The sequence below is a fragment of the Opisthocomus hoazin genome, chromosome 1 (assembly GCF_030867145.1).
Source record: "Opisthocomus hoazin isolate bOpiHoa1 chromosome 1, bOpiHoa1.hap1, whole genome shotgun sequence".
Classification (NCBI taxonomy): domain Eukaryota; kingdom Metazoa; phylum Chordata; class Aves; order Opisthocomiformes; family Opisthocomidae; genus Opisthocomus; species Opisthocomus hoazin.
The window spans coordinates 99933618-99947682 of record NC_134414.1 but is presented as its reverse complement, the minus strand read 5'-3'; the positions used below and the strand labels follow the sequence as shown (position 1 = coordinate 99947682).

The 14065-nt window shown below is 47.1% G+C and overlaps 1 protein-coding gene across 2 annotated transcripts in view; it reads right to left on the bottom strand.

Moving 5' to 3' along the window:
• Positions 1 to 449: 449 nt before the first annotated feature.
• TSPAN7 (tetraspanin 7) overlaps positions 450 to 14065 on the bottom strand; it is a 101733-nt gene continuing 88117 nt past the window's right edge. The window contains exons 6-8 of one of the 2 annotated variants that reach the window (XM_075430608.1): positions 10160 to 10243; positions 1901 to 1973; positions 450 to 1572 (exon numbers count right to left, since the gene is read on the bottom strand). In XM_075430608.1, coding sequence (XP_075286723.1) covers positions 1905 to 1973; positions 10160 to 10243 — 153 coding nt within the window. In that variant the 3' untranslated portion in view covers positions 450 to 1572; positions 1901 to 1904. The other variant, XM_075430618.1, reaches the window with a different exon arrangement.

The following is a 14065-nucleotide window of genomic DNA, read 5'->3' as shown; positions in this document are numbered from 1 at the left end:
CAAATGCGCAAGAGAGAAGCGCCTGCCTTTCCACGAATGCAGCAAAGGTGGCTCTTACCCACCCCCCCCAATGCCAACCCCCTCTTCTCCCCACCCTCACCAAAATCACAGAGAACCGCTCAGCGCCAAAACCACGCGCAGCGCTACGGACGGGAGAATTAATGGCTGCAGATCATCATCAGCCACAAGAAGAAAAATCGCAAAGCAGAGGGGACGCATCTGTCACGTGGGGAAACCAGCTGTGCAAGTTTTTTTCTAGGAGTTTTGAAACAATTCCAGCTCCTCCTCATTCTTTTCCAGAGTAGCGAGATTTTTCTGTCACAAGCAAGTTAGCTGTTAAAATATGCATCAAGACATGTCACTCCAAGCTGCGTGCCTGTGTTTCATGTTCACTTCCCCCCTCGAAAGAGCTCTGTTACGACTAAAGAACGAAAAGGAAGTGGCTAGAAATCTGTACTGGTTCCATTTATTAATACGTATATCACAAATACTCACAATATCAATGCATTCTCATTGGCATGCTAGACAGAGGCATTATTAAAAAAGTCCTATTCTTTTAAAAAGGTTTTAAACTTTTGCTTTCCCCCAAAAATATTTCATATGCCTGGTTTTTTTGCGATTTTTTTTGCGTGTGTGTGTGTGTTTTTATTTCGATTTGATTCAACAATGCATTTGGTGGCTGCAACCTCAATGCAAAAAGAAAGAAAAAGAAAGAACAGGAAAAAAAGTATGAAGGCCGCAGTACAGCACAGTTCAATTAGTTCGTAACTACCTAATAAAAACAAAGGAAGCAAAATTCCTGCCTTCACAGTAAGCAACAATACAGCTGAATAACAGTATTACACAGGATCAGGTTCAGAGGCAAAATGCACTAGACAAAGCCTACCGGGATACGCACTAGGCATACAACACTGAGTAAGAATCAAAGATGTAGAAGAACATCAGGAGTAACGGTTCCCTTCGAGCACAACATTTTAACATCATTTTCAAGTATCTTTATGTTATGTTACCGGTTCCTTTGTTTTTGGGGAAGGGGGGCAGGCGCAGGGAAGGGGGGAAAGGATGAAAACCTTAGTAAAGCAATAAACAAAACAAGAAATTAAGATAAACCCAAAAGAATATATATTTCATATACCAGTTTAGATGAACGTGTGCAACACTTATTAACCATGGTGAGAGGCTAATTACGCCCTCCAGTCACTACATGCACAGCCCGATCGATGCCGTTAATGAATTACCTTGGTTAACTTACGATGCAACTACTGCGTGACCAAGAACATACACACGGTGCCGTCCGGCGCCGCGCCGCGGGGACGGGGTCCGGGTCCGGCGGCCGCGGGGGCCCGGCGCGGCTGCTCTCGGCGGCACCGCGGCGCTTCACAGAGCGGTACACTACGCATGGGACAGAGTTCGGGAGGCGGGGTGCGAGTGCGCGCGCGCACGTGCTTGCTCGTGTCGGGGTGCGGGTGTGCGTGCGAGAGACAGTGTGTGCTATGACATTCGTTTTCAGTCTTTCTCCAATTCTGCAGCTCCTGGTCTTGAGACGGGCTCTGGACTCCGCACTCCGAAAGACTGGGTCGGGGAGGAGAAGAGAAAAGAAGCAGGTTGCTTTGGTCGCTAACAGCGCTCACGCCGGATGTTTTGCCCTCCCTTTTCCAGAAGAAAGCCGACATGACAAAACATTCAATAGCATGTTGTTCCCCCCCTCCCCCCTTTTTTTTCCCAACCGGGCAGAATATTGGGATGAAAACCCCAAAGCAAAAAAATCCCACGCGAAGATTTAATTCTCGATGAAGGTGCTGAGCGTCTCAAACTTGCCCGCTCTCTTCAGCAGAGGCAGCGCAGCCACAAGACACCGGGGCTTACGCAGTGTATCGCATGGAAGGCAGGGAAAGCTCACCTCGTTACACCATCTCGTACTGGTTAGCGGTAATAAACCGGGACAGGCAGCACGCCAGCAGCATCCCGATCAGCTGTTCCGGGCAAGAACAGAAGCAGAACAGAAGTTAAGTTACGTGAACGCGGAGCAAAGGAGAGGCTGCGGTGAGCAAAGATTTCATGTTCTGGAGTTGTTAACGCGCTACAGAATTTATGGTTTATTTTAAGGACCACTCTGATCTGAAAACCAGCATGAAAATCTCCCATCTTCCTTCATCGGATCTCTTGATTGTTATCAGGGGGTGTTTATTCCACAGACAGCACGCCTTCCTACCCCTTTCCAAACCCGCTGTCGCTGCCCGGCCAAGCCGACGGGGATGGATAAGCTGGCGGGGCACTGGCACAGGGCCGGCTGCAGCCCGCTCGCCAGCTCGCCCCCGGCCCCTCGCTGCCACCCCCCGGCACCCCTTTGGCTTCGCCAACAGCGCGATGGGGAGAAGCTTCCCCGGGCCCCGGAGCAGCGAGGTTTTCTTTGCAGATCACGCGGCACCGGAGAAATGAGCGTTATAAATCTGGAAATAAATAGAAAAAAACCCGAGTCTTTTGCTGTTCCCTTGGCTGTCACTCAGATTATTGAAATCAGACCCCCAGCTCCCGCTCGTCAGTAAGCACTCAGTCATCTCCGCGTTCCGCCTGTTGCAGTTTGTTAGCGTTTCCCGCACACGCCACGAGCGTTAAGACACTATAAATAATTCAACCTCGCTTTTCTCCTCCGGCTTGGTCAATACATTGACTCCCGAGCCTACCCGGAGCGCGACAGCCCAGCCCCGGCACCGGGGGCGAGGCACGAGGGCCGCCTCTGCCGACGGCTGGGAGCAGGGATGGCCCAGCCCCGGGAGCAGCGCTGCCTGGGGAGGGGGACCACAACCTCTCGGCAGCAGCGGGGCTCCCCCAGACCCCACGGAGCATGCGTAGGGAACGCCCGGATGGATGCTCGCCCACGCCAGCTCCTTCTTCTGTCTCACGCTTGGGACCACGTGTCCTTGCCCTGTCAGTGGTCCCTGCTAACGTGGGCACCACCAGGATACACATCTTCTCCACCAGCCAGCTGCGTGATTTGGGCTGGCATCAGCCCAGAGCAAGACCAAGCCAGGGTACCTCAAATCCAGATAAACTCTTTTCTGCCCCTAAGATGTCACACTTCTGCTCAGGACACGCTCCATCTGCCAGGAATTTGCCACTACCGCTCCCTCTCCTGTTTCAGTGTCCACCAGGACCGCTCCGGGCACGTCAAAAGTGCCTGAAGTCACCTCTAACAGCAGTGTGAACCCCCACTGTCCCCCACACGTAACCCCCAATCTTTGCACCAAGTACCAAGGATGACACTGCTTTGGTTGTACCCAGACGTGTGGCACAGACAACATCTCCTGACCAACCTCCAGCAACAACCTAAGCTGCTAGGGCCTGAGGGCTGTGTTTTCACAGTCACCAAAAGAGATGCGGGTGCTGAAAACCCTCCCCAGCTTTTGAAAATCTCACATGCTACCAAGAAGACATTTTAGCCATCTGGTTGCCTCTTCTACTAAACTTCTCTAGATGGATGTTCCAGCAGGAAACTTCTTCGGTAGCTGGAGTGCTCATGCACTCGCCCAGAGTCCACGGACCATTGACGATGAGGGTGCCCAGCATATTCTGGCTGCGCTTTGGATTTCCACGCTTAAATATTCCAGTCACCATGAGGATGATTTTATCAATTTGGCCGTTTGGGAAGCGTTGCTGAAAACCCACCGCATTCTGCGGGTTTCCTAGAGAGTCTTTAACACTCCCACCGCTTACTCATGTGAAGTTTCTTTAGCTCAGTCCAGCTTTGGAGAACGAGATTTCCCACAGCACATTCCCGGTGTGTACTTCTCCGTGCTCCGACAGGCAGAACAGAGTAAACGCCTCTGGGTGGCCCTGTCCCACCTGCTCTGCTATCCCTTCTCTGTGTCTGGGGTACCATTCAGCCTTCTCTCGCCTTCCCCAGCTGCTCTCAGAGGTTTCTTCTCTGCCTTACTGCATTTCTGATGAAGATGAACTTCACAGCATACTTCATCCTATTTATTTTCACTGAGTAAATCCCATGCCAGACCCAAATCAGTTCCTCCCTCATCCTACTACAGCCAACGACGTATGTATATTCAAGTTCACTGTTGTTGTTGGGGTTTTTTTTATGTCTGTGCCACGAGGCACCTATTATTTCCCACCACGAGCACCCAGATTACGGCCATCGTTGTTCCCAGCTATGATTCGAAGATCCGGTAAGAAAAACCTAACAGTACAATGTATACTGTTAAGCAGGTATTCTTTATTGCGGCGCCGGGCACACGGGGGATTTCTCCTCCAAACGTGCGCGCCAGACACCCTGTTGCTTCAGGTTAAATACAATCACACAGGTAATTATTCATTATATTTCTAGGAACTAATTAGCATATGTAAATATATTTCACGCATGTCTGCTAGTATCTTTGGGTGGTCTTCGGGGGTCCCAAGATGAAGGCCCATCCTCTTCATCACGCTGTTCACTGATTGACATTTGTTTTCTGCGCAAACTCAGTTCTAGCATTACGTATATCATGTCCTTCAGGTTGTTTTGCTCCAGTCTTGTTGCTCTCTTGGTGCCTCCTTATCTCTGTAGCTTAGCGCATTTGCCCTCCCAAGGCTGAGCTGTCTGGAGTAGAGTTATTTAGGAGTCTCTTTTATCCCACAATTATCCCAATTATTTGCTGAAAATCAAGACCACTTTTGTTTCACTTAATTATTTTGTCTAACGACTAAGTGATAGCTTGTGCCCATGTCCTTCCACTACATTCCTTAATGAGAAAACAGGGATTAGTGTAACAGTTATATTGTTATATCACTATGCATGCAGAAATACAAGTTACAATACTAAAGACTACTAAAAACTAGAGAATATTAAGGCCTTTTTGTTGTAGTTTCACATTTCTTACAATCCTCTCTATCAGCTACAATCTGCTGCTCCTATCAGGTTTACAAGGGGCAAGGTGCTGCAGCCCGGACAAAGAGGAAACCATGGGCTTTTCTTTCCCCCTTTAGCTGCAGCAGACCTCCCCAGTTACCTTTCAATAGGGATTCTGCTGTTTAAAACAGATTGTAACTCTAATAATCAGCGCGTCTGAGCTTTGTAGCTTTTGCAGGCATGTGACAATGTTTTGATTTACTCAAGTCTTACAAGTGTAAGACGAACGGCAGGTTACACGTGAATGCGTCTTTCTGATCTTTGGCCCACTTACTAATTCTTGGCTCTGACCATATGCTGGCTTATGCATTTCAGGGGTTATATATGGTATATATAACATAATATTTACCTTTTGTACTTCAAAAATAATGGCATGCATATCGAGCCATTGCATACACATTTTATACAGCATTTCTAGCTATTACCAGGACATAGCAGAGCTATAATAAATATCTTAGCAGTACTTTGAACTCATATAAAACCACGTATTTTCCAAGGTGTGCAGACTTCCACATTTAACCACAACAGTATTGTCCCTCCTGTAGCCAAGAAGAAGCAATACTGTATTGAGTTGCTGAATTTTCCTCAGGTGCTCTTTCATTACAGTCATAAATACAGCCCTCTGCATTTAAATTAGGTTAGAGGCTCCCAGTCTGCGAACCACAAACGAGCGCTCTCCGCCACCCCGGCGCTCTGCATTCGCTTGATCGCTTGCAAGCTCTGCTCTTCAGGTGGGAGGAAGCCCCTCACCCTGCCGGGCAGCGGGTCCTCGCAGCTCCTTTGAAAAACCAGAGGAATCGGCATGAAAGGATTCCCACAAAGAAACGAGCTGCCAGAAGTTCCATTCATTTCCCTTCGCTCCCAGTGCCTCTCAAATGCCCCATCTCAGCTTTTATCCGATTCCTAATTTATTTTTTGTAATAGCCCCACTTCTTTGAGTGCTGAGATGCCAGACTTGGTTCTGCATTTGGATTCTCTCTCGCTTTTCTCATTTCTTCTCTTTTTTCTAAGACTATCTTGGTCTTCTGAACTATTACATGGAAAACTGAAAGTTTGCCTTGGTACCTCTGGTCTTGCTGCAGGAAACTTGAAAATGTTGAAGAATTCTTTGGCTTAGAGCACTGGGAAACCCACATCCCTCAGGTGCGTCTCCCTTTACTGCCATCCTGTTGGCTCTCCTTCCAGAAAGCACCATGCAGCTTGGGCGTTCTTCACCTCCCCGTGGTTTCTAGCAGTCATTTCAGGCCTATTTCAGATCTGAACCCTGAAAACCATCCACAGTAACTTCCTGGCAATCTTATCTCCTATCACATACATGATAACTGGCTGTTTAATATAGTTATTTTGTAGGAGTTAACACTGACTGGAAGCTGTCCTGCATGACATCTTTATTACATCTTACTATACTGAAGGGAAACTGAAGTGCAATTTGAATTTCTATTTTATTTTGAGTCTTGGTATCTTCACCATTTCTCATTCTTTGAGACAAATTCTATAAATAGAAATATGTTGAACTAACTTGGAATTCATCAGCGGATCAGGTAAGCTAAAACAGGGTTTTTTTATCCATCAGGAATAATTGTTAAGCTCAATGATTTAGCTCACCATATTCTCAAAATGCAAACCTCCCAGCATCCAGGTTCCTTGGCTCTATTTCAGAAGACAGTGAATCTTCTATCTTACATGTCACTTACCCGAGTCAGCCTCCTGTGCTGTGGTATCCCTCTGGCACAGGTCCTATCTCCACGCTGAATCCACAGTGATTAGTCTTTAGAAGCAACCTGGTCTTATATTAGATTTCAGGTCACATATTGGATCCCAACACAGATCCTGGTGCAAGGGGTGACCGATGTGTAATCCTGTGCTAGGGCCAAGCCTCAGCCTCCCTATACTTGGACAGGAGTTGCAGCAGACAAGGTGGATGATGTCTGCACCAGAACTGTGTCCGTAGTCAGGCAGAGCTACTCAGATTAATGTTAAAAGCGAAGGCGGCAGGTGGACTCCACACTGTAGAGAGGGGCTGTAGCCACATGAGAACGTATCTTCAAACGATGGGAACTGTGCATGCTCAGGAACTGGTTCTGAGCAAGTGGAGAGCACCAGACTCCCAGTCCTTCAGTACAAAGGGAATAATTTGGCCTTCACACTGCGCTGAGACTCCCCCACTCAGAGACTCTACTGCAACCACAATCCATAAACCCTGCCAAACCCTGCCTCTTGCGCCCCTTAAGCCAACGCCTGCACTGTAGTTTCAGCTAGGCAAAACTCTTCATCATCTATGCTGCTTGCATAATTTTATTCTCCGTTGGGCACAACACAGCCATCATTTTGCTGCTCCGAAGAGCACCTGCTAAACCAAAATTATTCCAGCTGGAAGTCAGCATTGGCATCTGATTCCAAAGCCAGTCAAATCGTATTTTATTATTATTATTTCAAACCCGAGGAGCAATGCAGACAATGTCAGCAACGCAGCAGTTTTTTTAAAACGCTTCCTCTGATTGGGAGGGCTGTGCCAGGCCTGCGAGATGTGCGATGCCATTACCTTAACTTTCCCTATTTCTGGGAATCAGTACATTTCCCGTGCTGGTCAACACCTAACAAATCATGTGAAGGAAAGGCCCTTGAGCGTGCTTCACTGTAGAAGAGCAACATGATCTAATTTGTCTTTTATTTCGATTAAACCTCTTCTCGGTAGGAACATCGAAACCTTGCCTACAGCTGGAGCAGCGCCTGGCATTACCGCCAGCCACAGTTAACCTGGAATCAATTTGTAAACACCGTTCCTAATTGGGTCCAGCAAAACAGATTAGGCAGTAAATGATAACTGGCCACCCTCTACTCTTCACGCCCCAGGAGAGCTGCGCTCGCTCTTCTCCCCTGCATGCCCTCTCTTCTCCATTTTACGAGGTCGTAACCCCCCAAGCAGCTGGGTATCTGTGAGGGCTGCCCGAGCCTTGCGCTTACGCAGGGGAGCGGCATCCCCGGCTGGCAGCCTTCAGGCCATGGGAGCTGCCGCCACCACCACCAAGCCAACCCACCCACCGGTTCTCCTTGGAGCCGCGGTGACAGGGTGCCTGTCCCACCACGCTGCCCGCCGCCGCGCCAACCGCGCCGAAGGGCTCCCGCGCAGGGACCAGGCTCTGCCCGCGCTGCCCGCCCACCTCCCTGGGCCGAGCTCACCAACAGCTGACGACCCGGAACGAACAGCCCGGCATGTGCCAAAACACCGACACCTCCAGCTGCGCTCCTCCCGCAGCCTCCGTCCCTGCCGCAAACAACCTTCAGGCCAGACACGGCGACGCTTTGCCTATCCTACGCACGACAGACCGATCGAAGGCTTCCAGGTAGCATTGGTCCCGACCGAGGCATTTGCCCCAACAGCATATGAACTGTAAAATTCTACTCATCCCATTTTGCTTTGGAATAGTTTTACATGAGGCATTTTAAAAGATGCTTTATAGCCTTCTGGCTGTCTAGAAACTGAACTGAAATAAGAGCTCAGAGTCCTACAGCTGTAATCGAGTCATAATGAAGATTGGAAAAGAGTATCGACACAACCATGACCATTCAACAGGAACTAGAATAGCCTATTAAAAATAAACAGAACAAACCTCCCCCTGCTCCATGCACCAACAGCTCCAGACCGGCAGTTTCACCGCTTCTGGATCCTGAAGACCTGACACCCACGCAGACGCTCTGGGTGGCTGGTGGTACGATGAACCAATGTTTACACCCACGTGCAAGAGGCTGACAGGCCAAATCATGGGCTTCTCACATCTAACACCTAGGCTAGAAGACATCAGGTTTCCAGATATGCCCAAGGCAGGGCAGTCGGCTGGTCCGAGCCCAGACAGTTTCAGGACTCCCTCAGGTTGTGCATACGTTGACCGAGAGGACGCGGTGGCCATTTTTCACATGGCGTGGGGACAGTTACTCTGAAGAACCTGGAGGCCATTGTAACTGCTGAGCAAATTAAACCTCAGAGAGACGCGACTAAAACATCGCGCAGCCGAGCACGGACTGACCACACGGCTCAGCAGGGGCAAGAGGGCAGCCACAGCTCTCCCTTTAACTCACTTGCCCATCACCGGCAACAGCACTGGCAAATCACCTGTTTCCAGCGCAGCACAGTGTAAACTTACAGCTTGCTAACCGAATTAACAAGTTTTAATAAGAAGTCAAATAATTTTTCCTAGCGCCTCATTTTTTCCAACCATTGGACAAACATAAGTCATTCAACAGACACATTCCTATTTTTCAGTGTTGCCTCAGGACCCAGACTTTTAATACTGTGTGAACGAAGCAAATGAAAGTTGCGTGGTAGTTTTTGAACACAGCATTTGCAGTTGTCCTAGGCACTCTCCGCAGAGGAAAGGCAGACAGCCTCTCAGGCAGAAGTGGTTCGGGCATCACACGCGTCGCTGTGCGTTTTGCTGTACCATTCTGCAAGCACTTTTGCGTTGCCTGTGTTTCCCTCGCCCTCATTTTCGCATGCTTCCAGGAGAGCCCTCGCCATCACAGACGAAGTGACTAGTACAAAGGAGCTTCTTGTTGAAAAACGCAGGTGTTTTCCTGCCCCTTCTCGATCAGAAGATTCTGACCAGACCTTTAGCTTCCCCATCTCCTGTCCAGGCAAAAGCAGTCTGAATATCAGGAAGCAGAAAGCACCTTCTTAGCTCTCCCCTCGTCCCTCCCACGCTAAACTCCTTTTGGTGCAGGCAAGGAGCTGGTTTAATAATATGACTTTGGCAGATCTCTGCTCAGTGTTCAGGGCTAAAAGGAAAAAAAAAAAACCCAAATTCGGTCACCAAAACCAGGTGCCCCCGCCAGGCTCCAGGTCCAGGACGGGGAGGCCTGAAGGCACACTCTGCTTTGAATCCTAGCGTCCTTTAACAAAAATTAAGAGTGCTTAGAAGATAGAAGCCTATCCAAACAATGGATAAGCTGTTTGTCTTCTTAGCTGTTTATGCTCCATTTAAGCCAATGTTTTATTGGGTTAACCTCTATTTGACCCGATGGAGGGACAAGTTGTTTTCCTTGAGCTAGTCATTAGCTCAACCGTAACTGATATTCCCAAGGAGAAACTTCATTTAAGTTGAAAAAAAGAAAATCAATGAACAGATGACCTCAGGACTAATGAGCATGCTGAGTTCAATCCCTTCCCATAATCCTTCCTCCCTTGAAGTCCAGGTAAAGAAAAAGAGAGAGAGAAAAAAAGGGAGGGGGGGGGGGCGGCATAAAGGGAAGCGTTTATGCGCTCACCTGTGAGAAAGCAATCCCAAAAGCCACTCCAGCTATGATTCCCATATTTGTCTCCATAAAACTGGTCACCAAGTCATAACAGCCCTGGAAAACAAACACAATCATTCCTTGTATCGACCTTCCCTGCCACGAATGCATACACACAAATCTCTCATTTAAAATGGACTTGGACCAGACAATATTTCTGTTGTAATTTCCAGCAATGTCACCTTTTTATCTAATAGCAATTCCGAGTGAATGATGGAAAGTGGTGGCAAAACCAGCTCTTTTTATAAACAAATGTATTTTAGTACTTTTAAAAGCTAAATGCGATGTTGCATTCACCTTTATTGGTCTTATTAAGGAAGTCAGTTCTCATTGTTTTGAAAAACATTAATATAGCTTTGATCTGAAACCAAATCAGTAAAAATACAAGGTCATGTTATAATACAGTACAGGTGTCAAACATTAATAAATTATACTGATCTCCTAATACTCCAGATATTTACTACAAGCCTGCTCCAGGTGTCCAGTGCAGCATTCTGCTTGCCTTCGCCTGTCAAAGGACACCAGGCACGGTACTGAGTAGTACAGAACTTTAAAACATATAACAAAGTTATCAAGGGTTTTGTATGAAGTTTCTTGGTTCGTTTGCTCTTGCACATAAAATTCCCTGTCCTGCTCCCCAAAGCCAATTTTCTCTCCCTAAGCTCTGACCTTGACGCCATCAGCTGACTTGCTTTCTCGTGCCTCAATTCACAGCCCACACCGGGGCCAGAAGATTCATATGCATTTCTGCGCTTCGCGTGGACAGGCTTTTTTGAGATGTCCACCTCAGAATGATAATTTTCACGAAGTTTATCCCCTTGCCTACTCTACTCCTCAAAAAAGCGTTTGAAATCAGCTTTCCTAGTTTGTGTTGCCTAAATGAGCCTAAACAAGTGACACAAAACTTAAAGGAAAAAAAAGAAAGATGACATCTGCTTCTTCTTCCATTACTAACCCATCTGCCCACGCAGCCCAAAGCCACCTTTCAGCCCCTTTTGCCACGCTTCCTCAAAGGACCAACACCACTCTCAGCTTAAGGCCAGTCCCAAGCTATTTTATGTAACGTTCTATACTTTATCCACTTTATCAGAAGCTGGAAAAACCAGAAATGACAGCGAGTTCCCTTTCCCAGTTTAGACTCCTGTCCCATAAGAGAGAATTGTGTCTGCATTCCCCCTCTATCCACACCCCCTCACCTCTGCAAACACTTTAGGAACTCTTTATATGACTTCAGAGCATTAGATGCTTGTAAAAAAACAACAGCTAGAAGAAACGGATTATGTCCTTTGTTAGAGACAGGCCATTCATGAACTAAATTGCATCATTTCTTTAACCTCTTTTACAGTATCAGAAGCCATTTTATTTAATCCTGAGAATAATGAAGTGGTAAGCCTAATAGCAGCTGAGGACCAGCACAGCTGTAATTCAGTTCTGACATGTTTAAGTGTACATATTAATTCTTAATTACGTCTTCCAGCAGTGTACAGTATGTCAGATTCAAGCTTGCTTATTTAACGCATCAAGTAACTATAGCTCTGTGTGTCTTACATGTTATGAAACGAGATTAGATTTCTCCAGCAGTGCTTTCATTCTGTCTGACACGGCTTAATGTTCTCCTGGTTCTTCTGAAATTTGTTCTGTTCAACAGCCTTCAAGAGATGCAACATCTAACAGCAATGATAATTTGAGGGAGACAGAAGATCTCGTTAAAAAAAACACCATGAAAGGGAGATAGTTTTGATCACTCTCCTCATTTGAAGACTGTGTTTTCCCAAATCACAATCATCTGTTTCCTGAAGTGCACTGCATAAATACAGCTTAATTGCTCAGTCCTTACTGTGCACGGAGTTAGAGTACAAGAAGCACCCAAGAGTTGTACATAGAGTACAGAAGTACGTGAAGCACTGCGTGTGCCCACCTGGGTGTTGATTCAGAGGACAGAAATGACAATTTAGGAAGTATCTGACCACTCCTCAGTCCATGCATCTGTTCCTTTTTTAAGATTTTAGAGAGAACTAGTTCTTGAGATTTGTTGGTAACGAGCTCTGAAGATTAAAAGCACTATATGAACATTAATTTCCTAATCCTAATGACAGCTCTTACAGTTAGGTATTAGGCCCTTCTGAGATGAAGAAACAGAGAGAGGCTAAATGATTTACCCAAGGTCACTAAGCAAGTTAGTGTCAGAGCTGGCAAAGGAAAATCCAGGAATGCTGTCTTGCAGTCCTGCAATTAGATCATTAGTTTAAACCTCTCTGGATAATTAATCATTAGCCCTCATAACTGCTAGCAATTTGACTAGCTCATCGAGAACTTGTCTTACCGACAGTTTTGCAAGATCCACCAAAAAGATGTTATCCAAATATACTTATCTACAGGAACGGGAACAAGGGTCTTCCACAACACAGACAACATGTATTTCCCTTTTTCTCCAACACACACAGAGCGAAATGCCCATTTCCAAGACGACCAAGGGGCCTGGGTCAGAGGCAATGACATTTCCTTCCTATCTGAAGTGAAAGCGTGGGGCCACACAATATTTCATGCTGCTTGTTTTTAATTCCCATGCCCCTTTCAGAAACATCCCACCTTGTTCAAGCGTTTGGGACAACTCCGAGATCTCACAACTGCTAAATGGAAATCTTTACAACCTTTGGTTACAAATGGCTGTCTCAGAAAATGGGACACAATGTCGCAGGACATCCAAACTTCCCCTAGGTAATTAAATCAAGTAATTAAGTCCACTGCTTCCTGAGGAATCAGCAGTCCTTTTCCGTCAGGTGACTCGTGCATTTGACAGGAGAGACACTTAGGAGCAAGCGTGGCTGGAAGTGAGTTACTAGCCCTGGGCCAGCACAAGCTTGTTCATCCCTCAGCCGCTTCCCACAATTTCGCTGGCATCCTTGGCCAAGAGGAACTCACGAGCAGACAGGAATTTCTCTGTGCATGCAGCGAATGCAGAGCGAGCCTGGCACTTCGGGGGAACACCAGATCCGTGCTGGGAATGCGGATGGCACCTGCTCAGTTATGCAGCCAGGAAATGTTCAGAGTGCGTGGTCACCCTGAACTGGAAAGGCGGGACCTGCTGGCAGAGCACCAGTCACACCAGACAGCTTTCCTGCTGGGAAGGTGGGCAGAAGCAGGGGCTCAGGATGGGCTGCCCAGGAGGCACTCTGCCTGCAGGGGATGCTGACCATAATGCACATAGCCTAGATCAACCCTGTCCTGCCTCCTGCCTTCTTTCAGTTTCTACAAAACCAGAAAGTTACTACAAGTTCACAAACTGCAACTGTGTGGAGTGGCTCATCCTTCATACTCGTGCAGCGCAGCAAGATTACTTTGCTGGTGGTGACTGTGAGTTTCGTAACAGATGGAGGTCACTGATGTTCCACATATGTCTGCAACAAGTGGCTCTCCTAAACTACCACAGAAAAGAAAGGCTTAGTGGAAAATAATACTCTAGTATACTTTTTATAAACACATGCTAGAAAATGTTGACCACTTCACTGGTTTTCAAAGAAAGATGTTTCAGGCTGTGCTCAGCCACCAGTCCAACCTCCTGATTCACAGGTGACTGAGGCGAAAAAGACAGAAACAGAAGACAGAGAGGAATTTCCGTATTTCCCCTGGTAGCTACTCAGGACTTCTATTAATTTTTTTAAATTCAGCTCTGAAGCTTTAAGAACAGAACAGAAAACAACCCTCAAGTCTGACTAAGCTATGCTGCCACTTTGCTTGGTGATTTGACCACAACATCATTCCTTTTACCAACAAACTGTCTGTTGCCTCTTGCGAATCTCAAGTGAGAAAGAAAGAATTGATGATGCACCAGCATTGCAAGCAATAACTTCAGCTGCATTTCTGCAGTGCAGTGTCTGC